The sequence below is a fragment of the Motacilla alba genome, chromosome 1 (genome assembly GCF_015832195.1).
Source record: "Motacilla alba alba isolate MOTALB_02 chromosome 1, Motacilla_alba_V1.0_pri, whole genome shotgun sequence".
NCBI classification, from domain to species: domain Eukaryota; kingdom Metazoa; phylum Chordata; class Aves; order Passeriformes; family Motacillidae; genus Motacilla; species Motacilla alba.
The window spans coordinates 98,660,784-98,688,200 of NC_052016.1; the positions used below are offsets into that span (position 1 = coordinate 98,660,784).

Genomic DNA, 27,417 nt, shown 5'->3' on the forward strand with positions numbered 1-27,417 from the left:
GATTTTATTTGCATTAACTGAAGATTCAAATAATAAAATAAGTCTACATTAAATTATAATATTAAATATGCTTTAAATACAATAAACTAAATGTGTTTAGTTTCCAAACACAAAGGGAACAAAAATAATTCAGAATGCAATACAATTAATAACACCAGAGGACAGAATAAGGACTTTTAATATGTAGTTCCACAAGTTGTCACCTCATAGCACTGTTTACTTTAAGAAGAAGTAGCCTTTTAATTGATGCACAAACCCCACGTTACATAACTTAGTAAGGTATCTCTCAAGAAAATTTTGCTCAGGTAAATTGTCCTTTATGTAGTGATCAGAACTCCTTTGGTAGCTCTTTTTCAGAATGAAACATACCAGTAGACAAATCAGGAAAATAAACAGTCTTGCAAGTATTACCAGAAAAGGTGTCTTCCTTATAGTTACAGTTATCTAAGAGATCTACACTGTCTTTCACTCTTTAATTCAAATCAACTTACATATGTACAATATGTAACAAAGTACTCACAAAGTCCTTAGTCTTTCAAAACAAAAAGCTATGCTTTCCCAATATTGAGACCATAAAAGTATTTTTTTTTAAAAAAAGGTTTTGTTTTCTTAAAGTGGAGCACGCTGTACAGTAGGTTCCCTGGATGTTATTTTCAAGGCAGAACTAAATGTTACGGCAATTACAGAAACAGTGAAATACACCTGCTGCCCTAAAATGAGGTAGGGCCTCGTTGACTCAGATCTAATCTTTGCCACCCAAGCCAGCAGAAGTAGTAATAATAGAACAATCCATATTTTAGCTAAATAATCCAACAGCTCAGTACACACATGAATGCAGTTGTCCTCTTGGCACTTCAAGAATCTCACTTCAAAACCTGATTTATCCAAACCAGACTGAAGTTTGTAATAACTTGGAAGAAAATTAACTGAACACAAGTTTTAAGGATTTTCATGGTGCAAAACTTCAGTGTATTTCAACAACACTGCTTGTACATACATGTTCATCAATGAAGGGTTTTTAAAAAGTTACCCAAGTTGTAACTGTAGCTAAAGAATGCAGCATTTAGGGACTTTGTGGATGCAGTTAGGAACACCTAAATGAAGAAACCAGACTTGCATCCATGACAGAAGTATTTCTCACACAAATGATTTTACCTTTCCATCCAACTTCAATGACATTGTTAAACAAAACTGTAAAACTAAATTTGGAAGAACCCAGGAGAACAAAAGATTAACTAAATGGGAAAAAAAACCAAAAACCCCAGGGCATTTAAAATTAGTAAGAAGTCTCGACAAAAGTGATCAATTAACATTTCATTTTGCTTCTTTTCCACAGCAGTGCATGCAGCTGCTTGAGTAATATACATCAACCTGAAATCTGCTAAAAGGAAAGTCTGGAACAGCATATGTATTTGGTGTCCTAAAGATATATGTAGATGATTTTGGTTTTTCTTTTTTAGGTTTTTTAGTTTTTAAAATAAAACTATTTCTTCTCCTTTATGCAACATAGTGGTACTGATTGGGGTTGTCTTTGTCTCTCTCCATATAGTCTCTGTCAATGAGAGATTCAATTCGCTTTTTCAAGTCTCCAGGCTACAAGAAAAGATGAGATTAGCATAACAGTTAGTAACACAAAGGCAAACATATTTAAAAAAAATACTGCTAAAAGTTACATAAGAAATGCACCATAGTATATAACTGATGTAGTACTGATACTCCGACTTATTTCTGTTCACACAATTATCTTCATATTTGGGTTTAATTCTATGATATTTCATATTTCTTGCTCTTATAGACTAACTGAATAGAAACATATATTACATATATTTAAATAAATCTGGGATGGTTTGACAAACAAAAACATGAGTTACCTTTACAGGAAATTTCAGTTGATTATACAATTCAGAAACAAGAAGATTATGACCAAGAGTCTTCCTCATCTTCATTATTCGTACAATAGCAGCATCAATCTGATATTGCCTGTCCTGAAATACTCTTTCAGTTGTGCTGACCTGTTCCTCAACCTAAAGAACAATACAACACCGCAAATGATATCACCCTCTGTTGCTACTTTTTATTAATTCTCTCTCTATAGTTAACCTTTGTAATAAAATGAAGCTCATGCATTCTTATTTATCTTTGAGACAGATGCATGCATTACTGCATTCTAAGAGCTAAGCGATTTCTGAAGTGTACTGCTAAAGCAAGTTAAAGAGAAAATTCAGGATAATATAAAGGAAAAAATATGTCTTATCTTACATTATTTGATGAATAAAAGTAAATCTTATAAACTCCCTTAAGATTTTTAAGAGAACACATAACACTCTGACAGCCCAAATACAGCAGCGTTTTGTGTCAAACTCCAGTTTGACTTTCAGGGAATTTAATATGCAAAGGCAAAAAAGAAACAAGTCACTGTTAATTAGAATATGTCACCTTGTGTCAGGAATGGGAATTCAGATGCAACAAAAAAGGTTTGTTTTCACTGCAGAATCAGGGACTTTTATAGCCTTCCAAACTGCTAAATAAAGAAGTGACATGGTGACATTTGATTCATGAGTTCAATATAGTAGCAACACTTCAGCAATACCACAGAAACTTCTAAGATGGACTGAAACATCTACAAGATCCTTTTAGTTTAATATATATGTATTTAAATTTGCAAGCACAGGAAGCAACCTAAGTTGTGTTCAATTTCAGTGATTTTAAAGTCTTTATTGCCTCTCTGAGTCATCTTGACTACTCTAAAAATTAATTATAATTTGAATTTAAATATACCTTTCTTTATATGCAAAAAATACAAGAGATTACATCTTTCCATATGGGATATGTAGATAAACAGTTAATACATAAAATGAATGAATGCAAAAAGTACGTACTGTTTCTTTCATTTGAATCTGGTTGATCTTTATTCTAAACAATTTATGCTTGAAATCACCATTAAAGATGAATTTATCTCCATCTTCTACATCCTTGCCCTTTGGATTTTTAATCAATACTCTTGCTTTTCCACAAGCTAAAGACTGCAAGGTTCTTCTTAATTCACTGTCCTCTGTGAATGAGTTCAAATATGGGAGAAAGCAGAACAAAACGTTAACATCAAGAGTTTTGTGGGATTAATCTACAAATAAATTGAAAAGCCAGTGGTTTTATGTTAATACTTTCTTCTAAGTTCCAATTAAGAAGTAGCTCACAGCCTTCAAACTTGGTCTCGTCTTTCACAGGTTAAATGCTGAGAGCATGCACAGGATTATATACATCAGAAAGACAGATTTAGGCTCATCTCAGTGAGTTATCCTTCCAAAATAGTTTCAGAAAAGATTTCACATTAACACAAACTTAGTTTTATTGCTTTAGTTTTGTGTGGTAGTAACAGGACCTTGGAAAAGAAAAAGTCAGTGTATGACAAGAAACTCAAAGCCACCTATTTCAAGATGTGATCAGTGCTTTTATCAAAGAGCAAAAAATACATAATAGAATAAAAATACAGAAGTCTAAATTGACAGGAAGAAGTTTTGTGGAAGGGTAGAGCTGACAGCTATTATAGTCAAATTTCCCCCAAAACAGGAAAGTAGACACAAGTGTGTGAGGAAAATTTTATCTAGTAATATTTAAACATTTAAAACCATTTAGACAAGATGAAGTCTTAAACATTTTAATTATGTTGCAAAGTCTTGTATGAAGATTTTGCATTGAAACAGCCTCTGCAGTGTCTAGAATACTTTATTCACAGTATAAAATTATCACTGAATGTGCTGGATCTCCTGAACAGAGTTTTAGCCTAAAAACTGAAAGAAAGGTTTTGCAACCTAGTGCTGAAGTACAGCTGAGTAAAAGATTAACACTATTGCTATTTTTAAAATACTTGAGCTTTTACACAGAAAAACCTTTTCCTTCTTTTAAACTTCCAACTGTTCTATGATTTCTTAAAAAAGCCCTTTAAATAACATGGGCTAAACTGGCATTTATGACATTTGAGACATTTTTGTGCATTTCAGCCTCAGTAAATGCAGACTATTGAGCTGTGTTTTTGCCCGAACCACAAGGCTGCTGTTAAAACACTCTGGATCTTTGCATGTGAAGTCACAGGTTACAGTATGCCAAAGGAAAGGAATTTACAATTACCTATCAATCCCTGAAGTAGAAGTAAAAACTACAGGCTAGAGGCTCCCTTGACAGGCAAGTAAAAACAATGTATTTGGATAACACATCTTGAAGAAGCAGAATCAGAGAGAAGGTGACCATTCTTTCTCTGAGTAACAGTTTATGCATTTTCTCACTGTCCTAATATACCAGGACAATCTCACTAAAGAGGCTGATGATGATTTATTGTAACAGTGATTGGAAAACACAAGTTCCAACCATGGCCAGTTAATACCTACAGGAAAAATGGAGAGGAACTTGTAAATTTACAAGACCATGTAGTGACATGACAAGGGGAAAATGGCTTCAAACTGAAACAAAATAGAGTAGGTATTAGAAAGAAATTCTTTATTGTCAAAGTGGCAAGGCACTAGAACAGGTTGTCCAGAGAAGTTCTGGATGCTCCTTCCCTGGAAGTGTTCAAGACCAGGCTGGATGGAGCTCTGAGTAACCTGGTTTAACAGAAGGTGTCCCTGCTCAGGGCAGGGGGCTGGATCTAGATTATCTTAAAGATCCCTTCCAATCCAAGCCATTCTGTGATTCTGTGCTATTCATCCTGGCCTCACAGGAACCCTGTGGACCATGAGCTGTCCTTACCACCTAAATTTCTATACTACTTCTCCAAAGGGGAGAGAAATACAGACATGGCGCTCAGTGCAGTGACACAGAGGTAGCTCCCAACTGTCAATTCCAGCCACCTGCCTTAAAACAGTCTATTGAATTCCTTTTTTTTTGCAATAATGGAATGGATTTCCATGTGGCAGATTTTATCTGTTGCTGTCAGGCAGCCAGAATGCCAGCTCCAAGGGACAGCAATCCAAGATGAGAAAGCAGGACCTGGATCAGGCTTGCAGGAATCTGTGTTTGTTACAGTGTGTAAACACTGTACTCCAACCTAATGAGTCTCTCCAGACTATCCTGATGATTATTATCACTGGCATGGATTATTCTTCAGCTCCCTTACCATTAAGGGAGAGGATTACTATGTGATTTGAAGCACTGACACTGAGACGATGGAGCACCCAGACTGTACTTCCTTCTGCAATGCATCATTCTGAACCACAAGGATTCTTGGTATTCCCATTTTACAGTCTTTTAGTAAATATATTACAATATTTTAGTACTTGTAAGGGCTCAAATACTCTTTCAGATACTGCTATATTAGGTCAATCTTAAGTTTCAAGATGTGAAGGACTACTGGGTATAAGCTGCTGATTGATGCAAAACTTGCAGAGAGTAATGATGTCAGTGTTTTGGCTATAACTATTTCAAGAGAGCGTTAAGAATTTGGGGAAAAAAGTCCACCCAGGAACATAAAAACACAAGACAGATACTGCAGATGGTTAAAAAGAAAACTGTACTCTTCCTCAGCTTTCTTTGTCCTTCAGGTTCAAGTGCAAAGGCAGAGAGCTACAAAGTACACATCCAGCACACACTGCTGCTCTGAACAAATCAGACCTGCTGTGAAGGGGCACCTCAGCGACAGGAAGGGGCAACAGGCAGGTGAGCTCTCAGAACAGTTCAACTGAAAATACTCTCTTAAATCACCCCCAACTGAGAGCATTCTACAGCAGATCATTTTCAAAATATAGTATGTGAAACTGAACAGGAGCAAAAATAATCTGTACATTCTTCATACCTACACCAGTAGCCATTTTAATTTCTTCAAAACTGAATTCATCTCCTTCATTAAACATAAGCAATACTAATGTCTGAAAGAGTGATACTTGAAACTCCTTCTTCCCCTAAAAGAGAAACAACAAATAATAGTAATGTTCAGAGAATTTTCTATTGCACCTCCTACATTTGACAGTTACAGAAAGTATACATTAATTTTTGTATTTCTAGAAGAATGGATATGCATTTTAGAATGCCTGGCACACAGAAGAATCTGCCTGAATGTAGTATTGAGGAAACAGGGTATTTATAACATCTCTTTTTTTTGCTCCTCTAACAGTAACAATACAATACATAGCAGAAGCTCATTAGGGTGGCCTGGTATTTACTTCACATCCTTCACTTCATTTTAATTGCAATATATGACATTTTGGTGTTGCCGCCATCAACAGTAAATTTGTCCCTAATTAACTCAAGTTAATATTCACAATGAGTTAGTAGAAGAATTCAAGGGTTTTTATGTCTTTGCTGTAGAAGTAAGCTGCACTATTCAAGGCAAGATAGTGCATGAGACAAAACAAAACCACATGAACAAACAGTGCAGTTATTTAACAGTTAAATATTCAACAAGCATTTAAACTGTAACCACAGCCATCACATGACTAACACCCTTCAGTCTCTTTCTGTTTGTCAAGCATACCAAAAGCATCACCAGGATTTCTACAATCAAAACAATTCCAAATTACAGATAAAAAAATGCTGTGTTCTTTTTCTTGTTTTAATTTTGTGCTTTATTACAACTTAATTTGAGTGAGCAACAATTCCTATCAAATGAATATTACCCAAGGTATCATGTTGTTGTCATTAGCTTTCAGTTTAATAATAAAAAGCCTACTTTCTGTACAAAATAACAGGACTGAATTGTGATTGTTCCTCCACAAAAATGTTACTACCTTTAAAAAAATGCAATGCATGATTAGATTCCAAATAATTGACTTAAATTTTAACCTAACAGGCAAAGCATTATGCAAGCAAACTTACTTCCTTAAATTCTGCCTTTAGGACAGCATGTCCTAAAGTGGTCTGCCACTGAAGTTTTCGTCCGCTGTGTTTTCCCAGGTAAAAGGTTTTAAATACCTCTTGAAGCTTTATCATCTGTTAAGAAAAGATAAGAAACAGTAGCATTTTATCTTGCTACCAAATGATTTCACACATGTAATTTCTTTATTCTCCTCAACCATGTTTCATATAGGTCCTTTTGTGGGAAAAACTTAAACCCAAAGAGCAGAATTTTGCTCTCAAGTACTACTACACATATAAGAAAGCCTCAATTCAAAAATAACTGAATTTTCCTTGGGTTTTTAATTTGCTTGTTTTGTTTTAAATAACACTGAAATAAAATCCATGTAAAGGGTTTTAAACCTCAAATTAAATACTGGTTTTGTCTCAGATTTTGAATCTGACCTAGAAGTCATGGGACAAAAAGCATCCATCTCACACCTTTACACTGGCTAGTACCATCTGCTCTTAAGTTCTTCCTGTAGTCTGTGGATGGAATGGAACTCCAGTCCAGTGCCACTACTTTACAACCTCTTACTTCCAAGTAAGGGGGTTCTACCCCTCCATTTTCATGATGTGCTGCTCAGGTGGGACCCTTCAGAAGTAGTCTGCCATGGAGGAAAAGGCACCTCAGGAACAAGAGTACAAGAGCTTCCCTATCTTCCAAACTGAGTGGGAACCCCATTACTACCTCTGGCCTCTGAAGTGCTTCCCATACCTCTGATCAAACAAGGTATTGTAGGAAATAGGGACTCCCAATACACATTTCAGCCTAAATCCCTACCGGAAGGAGCTTTGCAAGAATCTCTCAACTTGGAAACATCAATTTTTCAAGCAAATACTATGTAAATGCAGGGGCTAGTTTTGTGTGATACATTGCAGGGAACAGGTGAAGGATCTTTGAAAAAAGGAACTTGCAAAAACACAACTATTGACTAGTTCAAAGTGCCTAACCAATGTAGTTAAAGATTGACTAAATTAAGGTGAACTGACCAATTGCAAACTTTTAAGTAACTGACTGCAATGCTAAGTAAGGCAATGATACTATTATTACACAGGTAAAAAAAAACCACACTGAGTGAAATAATCATCTGAAAAAAGTGGGCTTTATCCACTACATTCTATTTTTTGCAGTTCTGGAATCCTTATAATTATGTAAACCCCTGAGATATCTAGCAGAAAAGCTTTAAATGAAGGGCATGAATGCACCCTGTAATAACGATTTCATTTGGTAAAGTGTATTTAGAAGAAGAATTCAAACACAAACCTCTGAATTTAGGTGGACTTCCATAGGTGTGTAAGTTGGCCAATATCCCATAGTTAATATATTTACTGTCAGATCTATATTTCCTGGGTCACTTTGGTTCTGCATATACTAAAATACAAGAGACAAAAATTATTCAAGTGTACTATCTGCATACTAAATTAGAAAATGTACATACTTAAGTTAGAAATTTAGGATTAGTATAACAATGAAAAATTCTTAAAGGCCACAACCTTGGTTAGACACGCTCTACCAGGATTTTGAGTAACTATCTAATGACCACTTCCCCAACTTCAAAACACAGCAAGTAGATAGGAGTACAAAGAAAGGATCAGGATGCCTTGAAATATTCTAGACCTCTGTCTATACAGGGTGATAAGGTCAAAGAAGTTTTAATCACATGCAAATAAAGCAAAAGAAAAGAAGCCATGGCAAGGACTATAAGATCAAAGGATCCTCTTGGACTTGTACATCTGTTAGACAAAACTTTTTTTATATAATTGGAGTAGAGCATCAGTCCAGCCAGACTGCAAAATCTGGGACAGAAGAGTCACCACAGGCTTTGTCCTGGGTCGGGTCTCTAACCCAGCATCCTGACTTCAGTAAGGCCCCCAGACAAGTACCCAGAGAGAAATGCAACAACAGGGTGAGCATGTACAGTATTTTCTGCAAGCATTCATCGGTCACCGACAAGCTGGAAACTCTGGGGCTGAGATATTCACAGTTTCTGTGCACTTAACAACCTTCAGGGAGTTTCTCTGGTGTGGGCTGTCCACAAAAAAATTCATCAGAGCAACACCAGTTTACAGAATGAGGGAATACAGACTTCCAAGGATGTCAGTCAACTGAATTACTATGTGGTATTTAGACTAATTTACTTTAAAAGGAATCAAATAAAATTGTAAAATTATTGTATACAATAAATAAATTCTGTTGTATAAACAGAACAGTAAGTAGACACTATTACTAAGACCTGCTTAAAAGCTGTTTTGTTTAATTTTAGCTTACTCCAAGGGATAGCACCATTAAACGCCTCCTTATGACTGTGAAAAATTTAGTATACAAACGAAAGTTAATGTACCTGCTTGAACTGTACCATGACATCTTTGGACAGTTCCATGTCCTTGAACATGCCCTCCAGTTTGCTGGTAAAAGCAGCGCCACATTCTGTCACACACAAAAAAAAGAGCAAAGATCCCACAATTACAAAGAAGCACGGAACAAGTGATAAACATTTAACCTGAGACAGCTGAGCCACATTTACCAGGTTACAGAGCACTCACAAATAGGTGCCTTTTCAGGATTTTGCTCCTCTGTAGGTACATTAAATAAACCAGTCTCATACCTAAGAAGTCAGCCTTATAGTTCTTCCTGAGCATAATGAAAGGTCTGATATATACATATATATATATATACACACACACACACACTTACATCCTCCCTTGATATTTAAGAGCTGAACAGCTATTATTTAAAATTTGGCTTGTCACTTAAAAGCATGAGAAAACAAGGATTCCAAATTTGCATGCTAAAAAGTAATACAAATTTAACACATCTGAAGACACCTACCATGTTTAAGCTTTGACAACATGGACTTCTCAGCATCTACTGAAGCACTTTTTCCAACCAGCAGTCTTTTGGCTAAGTCTTTCTTATAAAATGCCTCAAACACATCTTTCCCTGTAAAGAAATTGAAACAAAAAAATAAAATGAAATTAAATGATACATTCTATTTGCATCACTGCCCTTCAGGTTTGTGACACAAGCCCTTCTCATGAAAAGCTGATTAGGAGAACAATATTCATTATGTAGCAGTGAAGAAAAACATGTAGATATTTTGTTCTTTTTATATTTTAATAATTTTAAACATATTTTGCAAAATGTTTACTTATTTCTTTTTATTCTGCCCCAGGAACTTGAGCTGCCTTGTATTTCCCATTGGATCAGCTACAAAACACATGAAATTACTCTGGGGTCCAGAAGAATATTCTCCCTCCACTGGTCTGATTTATTAAAAAAAGAAAAAAGGTAGGGGAGAGGCTTACTATGTCTTAAAGAATGTATTTTAAAAGCCTAAGGGAAAGAAAATTTAACGTAAGTCTTCTCACATGGTTTGCCAATAGCCTTTTGAAATTAAAGAGTCATACAGATACCCACAAATTTTCACACCTTAAACCCAAACTTCTCCCATACGACAGTGCAAGGTGTTCCCTTTTAAGAGGAACAAATTTACTGCAACCCAAGGCACTACTTGTGCTGACTACAGTAGCCCCTCGTAATTCCTTGTGAACACCTTCCAATTTGGACTTCCTGTGATAGTCTTCTTCCCTCCCCATCCTGTCCTGATGAAGTTTCATCAACCAGCTGCATCAAGATATTATCAAAAAGGTCAATGCCCAGAAACTACCTACTACCTATCACCTGCTCTTGAAAGAGCTCTTATGTACTAGACAGATCAAAATAAAATCTATGCTTTTAGCTCAGTACTACAAAAACTATGAACAGAAAAAGTGTTGGTGAAAGTTTCAGATTAAGAAGAATTATTCTCTTAGGTTGACAAGCTGCCAGTACAACTGCTTTCATTCACATCCCCATCTGACAAAAACGCTGCAATTATGATTCAATTATGCAAATGATACTACTTTATGACTTGACTGCTTTCCCATCATGTTTTGGGAAATCCCACTTGTATGGGATTTTTATGAGGAGAGAACCCCATGGATCTCAGACAAACTAATACAAAATTGGGTAATTCCTGCTATTCCACCCCAGCCCAGGATACACATTCCACTTCCCTCAGAGCAGTGGTAATGCTTCTTTATTGGATTAGACCACTGTTTTTTCCGATAGCCCAAAAAAAAAACCCTAACACATTGAAGGGTTTTGCTCAGACAGCGACATACATGAGAGAAATGGATTTCAAAGGCAGTGAAACTCAGCAATAACACTTTCTCCTGTCATTTTGAGCTCTCCTCTGCTCTGTGTTCCTTCTCAGCTATGATGAGAAAAGAGAAGTCAAGAGAAGCTGCTGAGTTTTCATGCTTTGTACTTACAACATACATAAATGGATAGGAAAGTCTGTACTGTCATTAGAGGAGAAGTTGTGGTAACAGCCATGGTTAATTTATGTTAAAAAAACTTCCAGCAATATCTCTAACTCTTAGGTCTCCACTCACAAGACTCTGAAAGATCTGTAACTTGCCAACATCCACAGAACTATTTGTTCTCCCCCATACGTTTATTGTGTTCCTTCAAGAGTAAGGCAACCTGAATTAAAGACCGAGTTGAGCAGGAATTCATGCTGAAAAAGATCTCTTGCATTCAGAGGAAAGCAGCCCTGCTAATAGCAAAGGGAGCAGTTTTAATTGCATCAACAGTGAATTGCTATTGCTTACCATGAATGAATCTAAATATGATCATTATTTTGTCAAGGATTCTTTCCAGCTCTTCATCTGTTGCTTCTTTATTACCAGCTCTTAACTTGGAATCCACATATTTTGCTACAAATGAATAAAATTAGGTAACAGCTTAAAAATAGATCTAAAATAACAAACTTAAGCATCTCCTGCTTGAAATATTACTATGTGTTAAGTACTACTATATGTTAAAACACAGGATAAGCACTACATTTTCTATTTTCCCTTTTCCCATCCCTATGCTCAGTGGAAGGACAGAGCCCTACAGTATTACTGGAATATTACTGGAGCCCTACTATATATAATGGAAAAGTACTGCAGAAAGGAATAGTCCAAGGCAAAAAATGAATACAGTACAATAATTAAAATTAATACATTAGAAATTCCCACATTTTGTGTCATACAAGCACATTACTTGTTGAAAGACAAATGTTTTGGAACGTACAATGTATATGAATGTGTTTTATGAGAAACAGAAAGAAACAACATAAAGAGGACTATATTTTTATAGATCTTTACCATGTTCCTCATGCTCCTTGGTAGGAGCATATTAAAATTTTAACAGAAGCAATGCTTTCCAGTTAGTTTCAGAATGCCAGAAATAAGGTTAAGCCTTGAATTTAGCTAAGTATTTATTAAGCCACGTTAGTATCCTTATACAACCTTCTGCGTAAGAAGAAAACCTTTGTGGGAGCTGGAACACCATGATCCACAAATGACAACAGCCCGTATAATGGCTTTAACCTGTATCACTATGTTGTGCAATCTGTCCTACATAAAGCTGATTTTAGAAGGAAGACACAAAATCAGCCAAATAAAGGCAAAACAAAGTACAGAGGAAAAACAAACAACCAAGGAGCAGGATCCTCTCCTGGTGTAAAATGCCACAGCTCCAGTTTTTCAGCAGGCAAAACTGTAAGGATAGCTTTTGCTTGATCAGGGATAAACTAAAAAACATTTTTAAAGTATTTGTTATTATCTTTCCCCTTAATAAGCACAAGTTCTCCTGTCAAGGTAGTGGTTTTTTTTTTCCTCTATTAACTTGTATCTGAAGGCTTTAAAATTGTTATCCCAACTTCAGTCTTCGAGGCAGATGGATGGGCTGTACTTACTCCTTTCTGAGAGATCCAGAACATCCACATAACTCCTCTACTACCACAGTTAAAGCCAGTTCCCCTTTACTTGCCACAGCTGCTCTTCCCCCTGACCAGTTACTCCCACGGCAGCCCCAGTGCTGCACTGAGCAGTTGTTAGCACCAGGCCCCGTGCAAGCAGCAGAGCGCAGGGACAGGAGATGACATGCTCCAGCAGGATCCCCTGACAGCACACCCAAGCTCTGGGGCCACCATGCGCCCGGGTTAACGTTTGCCTCGTGTCCCCAGACCAGTCTCCTAAAGCAGAATGCGACTGCACCACTATTGCACTAGCACACTCAGCAGCATTATCATGCTTTCTATAGATTTTTGAAATATTTTACAGAAAAATATTTGTGTACCTATCAATTCTGCAGGCTTATTTGGTCTCTTGTTGATAAATGTTTCAAAGGACTCCTTCATCAAGTTTATAAATTTTTCATTTTTCTGAAAGCACACTTCTATGATATGGTCCACTTTATCCTTAAAATCTAGTAGCTCTTGCACCATATCCTTGTCTTTTTCAGGATTAACCACTATTGTTGTCCCAAAGTTCTGTAAAACAAACACTTTTGATAGTAAAATACTTTAGAGTGCTACCTATCTCCCCCAACAGACACATTTACCCTTATAAAAATTATCATTAGAAAAAGGAATTTTTTTACAGAACTACTTGTGAGTTCAAGTTTTTAAAAAATGAGATGCATTGAATTTTAAAATAAAAACTAGACACACATTGATGGATTTCAAACATTAGTGCTTGATTAAAAGATTATTTACATTTAAGACAAAAGTAAAAAAATATACAGTAGACATGACTATGATGTGCAAGTTCACAGTGAGATACAGAACTATGATTCATGTAAAATAAATTAAATGGAAACTGCCTCAGAAATGTTAAGTATAAAGGAAAACTTTGCACTATTTTTATTAAACCCACTAGAGAGCTTACCTGATTAAACAGGTAGCAAAACTTTAACTGCTCAACCCTCAAAGATTTCTTTTTCATCAAGGGCTCTAAACCAAAATGATCCTAGCTGACTTGCATGGAAACAAAACTTTCTCATGCACAAGAAGCAGCCAAAGACCTGACTTTCTCTTCCTGCTCCTTCTTTTATTATCTAAGAGATAGAACACCATTTGTCTAATGGACATCTAAAATATACTGCAAAGGAGGATTTTCACCCAGTGGGCAATGAACATTTTCTTAGTAACACTAATCAGTGCCCTGGACTGAATGATCAGTTTTCCAAGGTGAAAAAGAGGACCCAGCACAAGCAAAAGCAAAACAGAAATCAATGGATATATTTTTGCCAACTAAAGTATGCTAGCCAACAACAGTAAAAGAGATGGGTGAAGTCCCTCTCCAGCCTCAGAATTTCCATTGCATTATCTTATTAGCCACTGTCATTTTTCATGGAGATCTCACTCAAGTACCATTTCAGAGTAAAGATGAACACAAGGCTCCCAAGGTCCTTGGAATCAACATGTGTATCACAGAATCACAGAACAGTCTGGGCTGGAAGAGACCTCTGATGGTCACCAAGTCCATCAGATCTTCCACTTGTCACATTTCCCCTTCATTAACACAGCATTTGGGTGTCTCACAGTCTCTATCAGGTACACTCATAAATTGCAAGGCTTTCCCTCCATTCTGAAACAGCAAACCTAGATGCAAAAAGCCAAATGGCACCTCTGAATTCACAAAAGGGTGACTGCAGTGGAACACAGACCCTTACCACAGTAAATTGGCTCACAAGATAAACATTAGAAGTTCTTGAAGCCTCTCTTCACTGTCACACAGAATGTCTGGAAGGAGATTCACTGACACTACAGAAAAGGTGTTCTAGGTTTTTGAGTAGGTACACCACCATCTTAAAGCTGTAAGAAATCTGATTCTGTGAAACACAGGGCAAGATAATCCAATTTAACAACTTGCTGTTGTGAGAGGAGAGATTATTTTCTACCCATCTTGAACTCCTACTTTTTTCCTTGGACCAGTACATGGACTTTTCTGTGAGTCTCTTTAGCTCACTAAACCTGGGATTAAACTGACCTTGCCCAGGTATTGTGATAAAACAGATAACAGGAGAGCCTATGTAGTGGCAGGCAGCACTAGGATTAAGTGGTGAACATGATCTGGGAGAAAGGAAGAAGAAAGAGGATCCTCCTCGGCCACAGCACCACCATCCAACTGGGCAACACCCTAAGGAATAAACTCCTCCTCAGTTCTGGGGGCAGAGGGTAGCCATGTTCCTCTCCCATGAGCTGCAGCACTGGTGCATCATGCTGAACTCCAGACACAGGTGTGCAGAAAAGGCACCTCTGGAATTAACTGTTATTGTGCACTGAATCCTGAAGGTTGATGAACACGTGGACAATTCAGGGGAGAGCCCTGACATCAGGAATTATCAACTCCAGGGAGAAAAATCTCCTGTGATGCTTTCCTGCCTTCATCTTGCTAGAGCACTAGAGTGCAAGCTCTCTGGGGCAGCATACTATATGGATATTATGCCTAACGAACAAACCCAAAACATCTAAATATGACTGATGGATTATTTTCAATAGGAGCATTCCCTTCCCAACAGCTTTAAAACCCATCAGCATTGTTGTAGGTTGGTTACAAGAAGCACAGCCTAAGCTGCAAATTAGCAGGTCTTACAGGTATGTAAACACTTGAGTGTATTTGCAGCAAAACAACACATAGTACAGTCCAGCATAGTCTAAACACGTGTGCACGTGGTCCTATTTAAAACCAATGCAACCAAAAACATCCTGTATAATGTCCACACCAATAAGGAAAGCAATTTCCAAGTAGAAATTTAAAACCAAAGCAGGTGTTGCTGTTTCTTATCATGTGATTGTTACCGAGGCAGAAGCATTAACATCCCTCCCCATATTTACTTAAAACAGAAGTTTGGTAATACACCTATATATTATTCTAGGCTTTGACAGAAGACATGTGTAACAGCATAAATTTTTACATTAGTAATAGATCTTTGAAATACCTTGATGTATTCACTCCAATGCTGCAAAAGGATCTGCTGCCCACCTTTTACCCGGCTAAACAGCTGGTATGTCTGGGTCAAATCTGATATTCTATTTTCATCAAGCAGGCTATCAAGTCCTAAAAAATTAAAGTAGAAAAAAAAGAAAATTTGAATACAGTTACATAAACACAGTTAGAAATATATTAGAGAATATATCTATTAGAGAACGTACTAGTATTTCAACTGAAATAGTTTCCCAACAAGGTGATTCTCGTGAGCCTTTTGCAGAATGGTAATGAAGAGAGCTTAACTTCAAGGGTATAGTTTCATCAAGAACCACTAAAGAAAACAGGAAGCTAAGTAAACTGCCCCAAAATGAAAGTAATGATAAATACTTCACAGGATTTTTTCCTGGGGAGCACAGTGAGCCATGTTTTTAAATTAAGAATGTGCTGGGAACAATCTACACTCCTACCAATGGAATAACACAAGATTACAAATTCCTTTCAAGCAACTTCTGCTTTGTTGATTCACCTACATGAGACTAAGCGTTGGGCTAACAGATGGAGAAGTGAAGCCCAAAGAATGTAACAAACAAGTAATACACACATGAACAAGCAAGTTCATACACATTTTTCCATTTGAGAGTATGCCAAATGTAGTTCCAGTGTGATCAGAAGTACTTTGGTGTCAGTTACAGAGGCTTTGGTAATACCAGAGCATAGCATCAAAGATTTATGACATTTTTTAAAAAACAAAAAGCTTGACTTTACACAGGTTGAGAATTCACACCATCAGTGTAGCTGACATGGTACAACTGTCCCACTTCATCAAATTATTTCATAAATGCTAATTTTTAAATTATATTAAAAATTGATTTGCCAATCACTACCAAATTATCCCATATTCTACTATATTCTTCAGCTTAAAAATACTTTCACTGTATATTGTAACTTACATACATGTTCAGAAATGCAAACAATGTTCAAGAATTATGCCAGGTAAACTTTTGTCTACTGTTTTGAGATTTCCTAAACTTTTGAGATATCAGAAGAATAGACATACTTTAAGTGTAAGACAACAGACTACACAGTCCCAAATACAGGGTTTTAGTGCTCTCTTTTCATTGAACATGGAATTAAAATCCTGGAAATCAAAGAATCACAGAAAGGCTTGGATTGGAAGATCACCTTGTTCTAATCCCCAGCTGTTGGCAGAGGTACCTTCCACCAGACCAGGTTGCTCACATCTCCTTCCAACCTGGCCTTGAACACTTCCAGGGATGGAGCATCCACAGCTTCTCTGGGCAACATATTCCAGTGACTCACCACTCTCAAGTAGAGAATTTCTTCCTAACAGCTCATCTTAGATCTCTCATTTTTAGTTAAAACCATTCCCCCTTGACCTATCACTATCTGCCCCCTCCTTTTATAAGCCCTCTTGAAGTACTGGAAGGTCACTGTGCAGTCTCCCAGGAGCTCTCTCTTTTCCATGCTGAAGAACCCCAGCTCTCTCAATTAAGAAAAGCCCATCCCATTACCTCCTAGTCACTTAAAGACACCAGAACATTATCTGCTTTATTATAACCTAGATCACAAAATACAGCCTTCCCTCTTTTTACTAACATGAGCTGTGTGACTGAAAAAAATATTTAGTCACACATTTGACAAATGGAAAGGACATGCAGCAAAGTCCTCTGATAAAAAGTTTCACAGAGCTTCCAGAAAGCACTGCCATAGCCTTGGGAAAATGTATTGTACTCACAAAAAAAAACCCCACCACTAGATCTGACCCCAAATATCTAGTCAACAGCAGTTTTACTAGTGTAAGGAAAAAGAAGTTTCTTATACAAACCCTGCATTTTTAAGCTTTTTTTTTCCTCCTGTATGAAACTGACTACTTCACATTCCTTGACTTAATGAAGAAAACCTACAAAAGGCAGCATCTTCTTCTACTTGGACAGAACACTAAGATGTCATAAATTAAAATGTGTTCTAGATCAAACGAATACAGAAAACTAAGCAAGTCAAGTGATGATAGAACCTTTTTTTAACTACTTTTTCTAGCAGAGACATAGAATGCAAAACCTGATCCAACAATACTGGAGTCCTGAAGCACAGTAACCAGAGAGCTACAAAAAAGTAAAAATCTCTCTGTATTGACATGGATGGCTCATACACATTGTAAACCAAAAAAAAGATCAGTTTAAAACAAGACCACATACTTCCTGTTGAAGCCACTTGATAAACAAGCACATCACTGGAAAAGTTACTTAATCATTGAATTAAAGAGCAAGCAAAATTGACACATATCAGCAAAATATAATTATTCTTACCTTCTGTTTATAAGTTTAAGAATAGGTAAGATGAAGTGACCAAGCTTATTTCTATAAATGTATTGAAAACAGTGAAACAAGCTATTCCCAGGATAGCTGAGATAAAACTGAGCATAAGTCATCTTTAAAAAGGACAAAGAGAGACATAGAAAGGGTATGTGTAACATGAAAGTGTTAAACAGGGATGTGAGGGAGCTTGAAGATACCAGACTACCAAGGACATCTGTTTTGCAACATAAAAGAAATCACAGATTTAAGGATAATTTCCTAGAAGATCTCTAAAACCTAAAATACGGCTACTGCAAGAGAAGGAAAAGATCATTTAAGGTACTCAAAGATCAGGGAATACTGGACAAACCCAAAAATTCCGTGAAAAAGGAGAAGAGGAACAAAGAAAATTTAAGAGGAACAAAGAAATGGCAATTTGAACACACTAATGTATGAATAAGGACCTCCTGAGAAGGCTGCAGTTCTTATCTGCAATTGCCAGACAAAAGGTAAGAGACAGACAAAGGCATACGAAAGCTCATTGCCTCAAATGCTGCCAGTTCCAGTAACTCACGATTCTTAAACTACACAATCACCAGGATATGTGAAACTATTGCGCTTGAGCTGTGTGATTATCACATAAAAGAAGCGACAACAGTAACTGCAGTCTCATTTAGAAGTTTATATAATTCTAGGAAAGAAGCAGTTCCAAAGGTTTAATTCCTAAGCCCACTGCTGCAAGTTAAAGGAGATTTAGAGGCTTAGCAGCCTTTACAAATATGGAATTAGATTTCAGACATTTCTTTCCAAATATACCATTTACTTGTCACAGCGAGGGTAACAATCACAGGATTGGCTTTCTGTGTCTGTGGAAGTTTTTCCCATGACTAATATACCTCCTAAAGTCAAAGCTATGAAATTTATAGCTATTGCAGAGTATGAGATTCCATTGCTAATCAAGGATTACATTAATTAAAAAAAAATACCTTTTTGCAAAATAGCTGATAGGTGTTCTCCTAGTAGCTGCTTCTCCACACAAGCAATCAGTGGTTTCCTGAATTATACAAGAAAAAAATATTAGAAGCATTATAGTATAAAGGAGTTGGCTTCTGTCACAGTGTATTTGTGCATAACTGACATTATAATGCAAAAAGCCCCAACAGTTTTATACTTAGAAGTTACAAATTAAGACAAAAACCATCACATAAGACAACAATAAACTGTGTATGTAATTTAAAAATAAAAATAAATTGAGAAAATGAAATTCCTTACACAGTAGAAGTGAGAAGCTTACATTGCAAAAGTCAATACAAAAGCATAACTGGAAAAAAAGTCATTGAGTTCTGGAAACAAAGAAGCATACAACCCAAAAACCTCCAAGGGTTTGAACTTCAAACCAAAACAATACACACTAGTTTTGTTAAAAATTCAGCTAATTGTAAAATTTTCAGCTAATTGTGTTATGCACACAAGCATAAATTGAGCAAGAGGCACAAGACACAAATTTGCAAAACTTTTAAATCTATCTTTGAATATCCCCTACTTTTTACCTTTATACATGCATTTTAGACAGGACTGAAAAATAATGGGAAGTTTTCCCTTACATCTTTCATCACCTAAAAGATAAAATAAATGTCTGAAGTGCAAAGGCACTTCATTAATTAATTCCAATGTTTAAACTTCTACCTTGCTTACAATGGAACAACATAAGACCAACCATTTCTTTAGGAGTTAAGGATTACAAAACTGGTTCTCAGAACCTTAATTGGGATTTCCTGGAAGAGAGGTGCTCAACTTGGACTGATGGCAGCCTTTCCTGTAGGAGGATACACTTTTGCTGAAACGAAAGCGTACCGTTGCTAACACACTCTCTTTCTCTCTTTCCTGAAACAGCCCATCAGTGACATGCCTGACCTTCCACACAACACACCAGTTTAGGTTCTTCATTTGGAAAGGGTCAGAGATAGAAGCAGAGATGATCAAAACATGCAGCAGCAGCTACAAGAGAGACAACTGCAATGTCTAGACTCTTCTTTCTGGGAAGGAAATGACTTAGAGATACCATTAACAGGCAGGAAAGGGGTGGAGGGAACTGACTGATCACTTTTCTTTCCAATGCACGAACTGGGGTCATCAGCGATGGTACTGGGTACCAGATTTAAAAGGAGGCACTTTATCACCTGTGGAACTCTTTGCCAAAGCCTGGCACAGCCAGAAAAGCTGATGTGAATCCCTATGAGAGACTGCAAGTATTTCTGAGATACAAAGACACAAACCCCAGCAGGTTCAGAAAATACACTGAGCTGGAAACAGGCAGACACCAGGAGAGTATCAGGGCATCACATGCACTTCCTGTACTTGTTCCCTTCAGTGGTCATAAGTGAACATGAAATGCTGTTTAAACAGACCCCTGTTTTTAACACACATGGCCATTTATATAGTACTTCCCATATCCCCTACCATTTCCAACCACTGCTATCTGCAGCTGCTGGCTGTTTCCAACAGCAGGAGGCAGGGTTGTATGAAATACCATCCCCTGCCCTGGAAGACCTATTCTGAGTACAGGAGAAGGGACAATTTGTCTGCTTGAGGCCAAGAGGCAAAGCACTACATATTGGCAAGCAAACAAAGTGAGTATTTATCTTGGCTAAGGAAGGAGCCAGAAGGTACCTCCTGTATGATCTCAAAGCCATGTACCTTGGTCACCTACTGACTGACAAGGAGACACACTTAATCTGGTCAGCTGTCCAGAGCAGCATGTATTGCTGGGCTGAAAGAATCCCTCTGTGAGCTGCAACAACAACTTCCCAGGTGTTGTCTGAAGTATTTGGAATGGTGTTTGTCCTAGAAGTATTGTTTTGATCTCAGGATCAAAGCAGTTGCAAGTAAGCAGCATCCTTTCTGCTGTTTTCATGCACTCACAGAGAAACAGTATGACCCCAAGAACACTCAAGTGCTCTAATTTTAAGAACTGCTGTTTCTTAATGCAAGGGAAGAAAATTAGTGTGAACCCTTCTAAAAGTAGGTTTCTAAGCCTTTAACTAAGGGCGAGATTCAATGCAAGTACTTGATGTCTATCTAGATTGAAAATATAATGCTATCAATATATTTTAACCTAAACTGTAAATAAATGTATATATTTACTATAACTTTATAAACAGAAAGTTCTATATATTTCAATATGAGTGATTTCACCAGAAAAACTAGTCACCCTTCAATCAGCATTTACAGGAAGATGCAATTTCAAATATGTGCCACGACACACAACACACATACGTGTATATCTATAAATCGATATAAAATGTCTGAAGAATAAGTTAAAAAGATAATTTTTATTTAGTTATCCTTTTTGACAAGCCAATAAATCCTCCAGAAGACTTAAACCAAATAAATTTAATGTCACGTTCTTAACTAAAGGAAAGAAGCAACAGTTTACTACAAGACAAATTCTATATGGATTTATGTACTGGCAGTTCCTGCAGGAATGTGTTAATCCAACAAAACACAAACTATAACTTAAAACCCACGTGAAAAAAGGACAAGCTACCTCACACAGTACACTGGCAACAGCTGATGCACTGTTAAGCTCACACCTTGGTCTGTTTACAAATGATACTCATGTCCTCTGCCCTTCTAGGTTTTTTCAGATTTTGTCTGGGTTTTTGTTTGTTTGTGGTTTTGCTTTTTCGGTTGCGTTTTTTCCTAATGAGTGTTTCCTTCCCTCAAGAGATTTGTGGTTAAAGATGTTATCAGTACATGAATGGCTAAAATCAGCTGCTGTTTTGATAATGGAAATTTGAGTTCTTATATAATTTTTTTAAACTGCACTATACAGAATTAATATTTCTGAACAAATGTCTTCTTTCTTACTGAAAACATACTTCTATTTTAAAGAACTAACTTTTGATAAAACCAAAGTCTTTTAAAAACAAGCTATTTCACAGGCACTCTCAACAAGATAATATCTGTAAGATAATGAAGACATTATTTCAGTGTCTCTACAACCATAGATAATTATACTGATTCATGAAGAATGCTTGACTTACAGTAAAAATGATAAAATTTGTACTCACTGTGTGCTGTGATCTAGATATGTTATAACTCTGTCTCCTTCTTCTTCCAAACGTTTACTAACATGGTGAAGATATTCTGGGACCTAACAAGACAAGAGAATAACCAGTTTAACCATAGAGGTATGAAAGGCAGCTAATCTTGTTCCATGACAATTAAACCACATTTTTAAAAGAGTACGTGAATTGGAAAGGACTATTCCACCAGAATGTTATGTACTACATAATCTCTATTTTTATTAATCAATATTACTTCATACTAAAGGTACTACAGTTGATAATGTGACTTTAGCTACAAAAATGTCACTGTGTTACTACACAATTGTATCTATCAAATTCCATTACAACCTGGGGTCTGCTCTCCCTGTTGATACAATACCTTGGTCCATATCCACATACCGTGTTTTGAACACCTGTGTGCCAGTAAATTTCACTGGACATTAATACACCATGGCACTACCAAAGTTCTTATGTAATCCCAGAGCTGATAAAGCTAACATAAAAGCCATCATCTACCACATGCACCTACCTCTCTTTCCTGCATCAATCTTTGGCCTTCTGCAGCATATAAACAATTTGTCTCTTCCAGAAACCTCTGTTCAAATGATTCCTTGTAAACCTGGCTCAAGAAATCAATGTAGTTACTTACATTAAGCTCACAGTAACAGTACCATATTTTGTTTGTCAGGTGTAAGAGGGCGAGTAAAATTTTAAGGATGTACCCAGCTGTGAGAAATGTCAATGTGACATTACATTAACAAATTCTCAGTTTGCCCACTGGTTTCAGAAAGACAGATATCAGAACTGACTTCCCAGAGCAGCAACAATTTTTTTCAGTCATCAGTACCTGAACAGTCTAAATTAACAGGCTTCTTTTTAAGGAACACAGCCCAACACCAGTACCCAACATCACAGCACAGCAATGACATCCAATTCACCTGAGATCTAAACTCCCACTCATATTTCTGTGGCAAAAAACCCCTTCCAACTAGCACAGACCAGGTAATTTTCATCAGGAAAATATTAATATGCTCAGTAACACATCTTTAGATCTGCTAAGTTTCTCTCAGTGGCCCAAGAAAAATGAATTACATCAAATAAGGTGAATTCTTTCTAAAGGGAACAAATAAGGTGTACAAAAAAGGGCACCAGCAACAATCAAACATTAAAAAGTTTCTGCATAATGACTAACAGTTTACTATGGAAAGGAAATAAGTCAGAAAGACAACTACATAAAGAAAAAGCTGTAACAGTCTGAGGAACTAGGGATTAATATGTAAACAGAGGGACAGTGAAAAGAAAAAGGGAAAAATCCTTGAGTGTGGTTGAAGAATAAAATATTTCTTCCAAAACATGTAACAGAGCTGTAAAACTCATTACATTCTGACCACTTTTTGTCTCTTAAGGACTCCTAGTTGAAGGTTTCCTGCCCAATGCAGGGGGGTTGGAGCTAGATGATCATTAAGGCCCCTTCCAACCCAAATCATTCTATCACTTTCAAAAACTTAATTTTTTTTTCAATGGCTTCTCTCTCAAACAGACTCATTTTTCTGGGATGAGAGAGGAAGCTACAGATTAAAGTCAAGAGGATTAACATGAAAGGCAGAAAACCAGGTAAGCTGCCTAACCAGAAAGGGCTTTTTTATGTAGTCTGCCTCTTCAAACCTTCAGCCGTAATGCTGCACTGCCACTTTGAAATGGAGCAACCTCAGCAGGTTTTAAGAATGAAGGATAGCTCCAAAGTTTCACTGCAGATCACACAAGGCTGCAACCTTAACTCAAGGACAACCTATGTGGAAGCCAGAAGCACAGCATTTGTCAGTCTCCTTGGTTACTTACTATCTCTGCTCATGGAAAGTTCCATCAAGTTGCAGCTTGACATGACCTATCTGAAAACCTTGGCCTTAATATGGCATCCCATTCTATCCTCAGCATTTCTAAGAAGTTGCCAGTAGAGTGATGTTTTTCTGATCCACCCAAGACCTGGACCCCAAAAAGTGACACCTTTTTACAGTGACAGAGAGGGATTTTTCTGTTCCTACATTTAACTGGCACTAGGATGAGACAATAAGTGATTAAGACAGACAAAATACTGCACATACTAGAAGACCTGTAAATCTGTTAAGATCTGAGGCCATTACCTCTGCTAAGGAAAACAGGCAAAGAGGTCTCATTTAAAAGCAGTACAAGATTGCACATGGGGTAAAGAAGAGGCAATCGTATCAATGTAATAGCTAGATTTTACACACATTGACTAGGTGAACAGGATAATCTTTGTACAAAACACTACTCAGGCAATCCACACTGTGTTTCTAAACAAAGCTGTTACTAGTGAATTTGGCTGGACTCACCTGCAGATCTGAGAGCATGCTCAACAAACTCCGCACCAAACTTCTGTCCACGGCTTCACCATTTCGTTCTCGTTTGATCAGCAGGAGAATTCCATCAATAGTCTTGGTTTGAACTTGCTTGTCATTAATGATATGCTTTCTAAATAACTCTAGCCCCATATCCCTATGTGAATATTGAAAATTAGTCACATTGCTGATTCTTTTGAAAAATCATACATATGTTTAAAATACATACAATGTATACTATATATGATACAGAAAAAGAATATATTAATGGTGTGTGTACTCTTTTTGACACTGTCCTCTAACAAAACTGTAACAAGAATTATCCTAAAAATACCAGATCATATGCTGCCACAGGCATACACTTCAGTGGAGAACTGTTACCAGCCTGTCCAACTTTCACATAATAGACTATATGTTTCTCTGCTCATTAAAAAAAAACAAACTCTATCATATACTTTAATATAAAATTCTCTGGATCAGACATTCTACATGTAATTCGTAAGTTTTGTTCAAAGCATGAATTCTTTCTATCTTTAGGATCTTATAGTCTCTATCAGATTCTTGTTTCATTCTAAGATGAGGAATGGTGCCTCTATGCCATGAAGCAGCTAATTGTTAAAGACTGAAAACTGAGCAATCCTAGATAGCTTGTTACCTCCGACTTCTTCACATGCGTCAGGATTTCAATAGGAATTTCAACAAGGAATTTTACCATTGGGAGAAAAATAAGACAAAGTATGAACAGACCTCATCACCAATGTTTAGTGAAAAGAAGCCTAACACAAAGAGTTGGATGAAAACTGCTGAAGCTGGAAACAAAAGATGTCCACTGGACAAGCAAGAGGCTGGAGAAAGATGCCAGGCTCTTCAGACAGCCTGAAGAACTCACAAGAGCACAGCAGCTAGCCAGGCAGGGAAAAGACATGCCCTGACTTCAGTATTTCATCTACTTTTATTTTTGTGGGGAGGATGATTCAGATAAAGTAGTAACAATACCAGAAATTTTTGGCAAAGCCTGGGTTTGTTTGCTTGGGCAATGATGTAAAATGCCCCTCAAGGGGGATGCTTTAAAGCAGAATGCCCAAAAATGTGACCATGGTGAGCTGAAAGTACGAAAGCATCATCAAGTGACCAGAGTTGGAAAGATAATCTGCACCTTATCACTCTGACTTACTTAGAAAAACAGAGCAAGAAGCTGGAAGTTGAATTTTGTCAAAACCAGGAGCACCTACAGTAATGCTGGGCCAGTGCTAAGGTGGGAAGCAGCAGTCAAGGGGAGGTTCCCACAGACCCAGCCTCACCCAGGCTCTGACAACAACAGCTACACATAAGCCCCCGGGGAAGGAGGACATGTCACATGCATATGCTGACACATTCATCTCCATAAACTGACACAAAATTTTAGAGATCTATTATATAGCTCAAATATAATGTGAAAAATGTATTTTTAGTCTTTGCAAATGTAATAGCTAATCAACACTCTAAAGATTATAGGAATACTTACATGGATACCTACCATATAGAAGGAAGCACTGAATTCTGAAGCACATATGTACGATCCAAAAATAAGAAAATGCTTCTGATCATGATCTGAAATATATAAAGAAAATATTTTTCTCTTCACCTCCATGTGGTATTTTAAATTATAAAACAACTTCTGAGAAACTACATCACAGACACACACCTCATTTACTGAAGTAGGTATTTTAAACTTTTATGGTGACTTGTACAGCACGGGTATGCAATCTATTGAAGTTAATACTATGACTTGGTGGTATTCCCAAGTACATCCAAGACAGCTGTCAAATTCATTATCATTAACTAAACAGTTTTATTAGCTTGTTAGGAGTTTTATACCACTGATATACAAAGCTATTCAAACAGTACCTCCAATACAGTCAGTAAACACCCTGAAATAGCATGCTGCCATGCTTCTTGCTTTAAAAAAAAAACAACAAAAGTTTAAACTAAGACAGTAATAAGCTGTGCAACAGATCTTTTCATAGTTAACTGCCAAAATTCATAACAAAAATAGAGACACATTAAATCCAACAGTCAAAAGAAGGTATAAAAATATATTAACTCTTTTTTAAATTAAAGAAGTGGGAGGAGGAGGTGATTTGGTAGCTTACTAGACTTTTACATTCAAAATCCATTTTTAACTTTGCTCATAAGAAGGCTGCCCAACTCCCAGTTTAGCATTAGTGTAACTCTGGATGTCAGTAACTCCCCCCCCAGGCCAGATTGAGATTTCTATTCCCAGCTGTCCACCTACTCCTTTCCTAAAAGATTTCATTGCCTCTGAAGCAATTCTCAGGCTGATACAGCTACTGGCCAAGCACATTAGAGTAAAACAGCAGTAAGGCTGATTTTTTTTCTTAAACAGCATAAGTGCTAACCCAGCACATGGGCAAGAAAGCCACTTGCTACAGGTTGCTGCTTTAAGATAAAAAAAAAAAAAAAAAAGAATGCTTAGAAGTAATTAAAGCAAACAGTGTTCACAGCAAAAGCCCTTTCATGAAAACAGGTTCATGCTAACTCCATTTTCAAGGCAGTATCTTCATCTCTGTTTTCATCAGACTGCTGAATTCAAAGTTTCCCTAACACCTTCCATTCTTAATTCAGATAAAAATCATATACCTCTGCCCAAACCTCACAGGAAAGGAAAGAACAGTGGACTGGAGGAATGAAAACAGAAATTCAAACATATGGGGCATCTGCAGCCAAAGCTAAGTAAGTGACAATGCAATAATAACTCATTGTAAAATGATAGTTTGGAAATATAATGATGCCTTCTTAAAGGAACAGTTTTCATAGAGTGTGTTTCAGAGACGACTTTTTTCCTGTAACATAAATCATTGTGGAGGTAGAAGACAAAAAAAGGCAGATGGAAAGCAAGTTTCAGTTCTTTATCCTTTCTGTTTCTTAGCTCTATAGTCAGGATAATAATCTCTGCTTTGAAAAAAAAAAATGTACAAGTTAACCTAGTTCTTGGGGCTATCTAAAAGCAAAGACTCCCCAAATTACTTAAAATTATGAACAGCA

The 27,417-nt window shown here is 36.9% G+C and overlaps 1 protein-coding gene across 7 annotated transcripts in view; it reads right to left on the bottom strand.

The window, feature by feature from the left end:
* The window catches only part of CUL4A (cullin 4A), a 34,912-nt gene continuing 7,495 nt past the window's right edge, over window positions 1-27,417 (bottom strand). For 2 of the 7 annotated variants that reach the window (XM_038155472.1, XM_038155462.1), the window contains 16 exons: window positions 25,889-25,962; window positions 24,367-24,529; window positions 22,545-22,634; window positions 22,019-22,101; window positions 18,932-18,999; window positions 15,641-15,759; window positions 12,995-13,187; window positions 11,479-11,583; window positions 9,653-9,763; window positions 9,165-9,250; window positions 8,087-8,194; window positions 6,802-6,915; window positions 5,783-5,888; window positions 2,880-3,052; window positions 1,872-2,024; window positions 2-1,593 (listed from right to left, as the gene is read on the bottom strand). In XM_038155472.1, the coding sequence (XP_038011400.1) occupies window positions 1,498-1,593; window positions 1,872-2,024; window positions 2,880-3,052; window positions 5,783-5,888; window positions 6,802-6,915; window positions 8,087-8,194; window positions 9,165-9,250; window positions 9,653-9,763; window positions 11,479-11,583; window positions 12,995-13,187; window positions 15,641-15,759; window positions 18,932-18,999; window positions 22,019-22,101; window positions 22,545-22,634; window positions 24,367-24,529; window positions 25,889-25,962 (1,842 nt within the window). In that variant the 3' untranslated portion in view covers window positions 2-1,497. Of the gene's footprint in view, window positions 1,594-1,871; window positions 2,025-2,879; window positions 3,149-5,773; window positions 5,889-6,801; window positions 6,916-8,086; window positions 8,195-9,164; window positions 9,251-9,652; window positions 9,764-11,478; window positions 11,584-12,994; window positions 13,188-15,640; window positions 15,760-18,931; window positions 19,000-22,018; window positions 22,102-22,544; window positions 22,635-24,366; window positions 24,530-25,888; window positions 25,963-27,417 lie in introns of those variants that run through there. The other 5 variants (XM_038155494.1, XM_038155485.1, XM_038155479.1 and 2 more) reach the window with 5 other exon arrangements.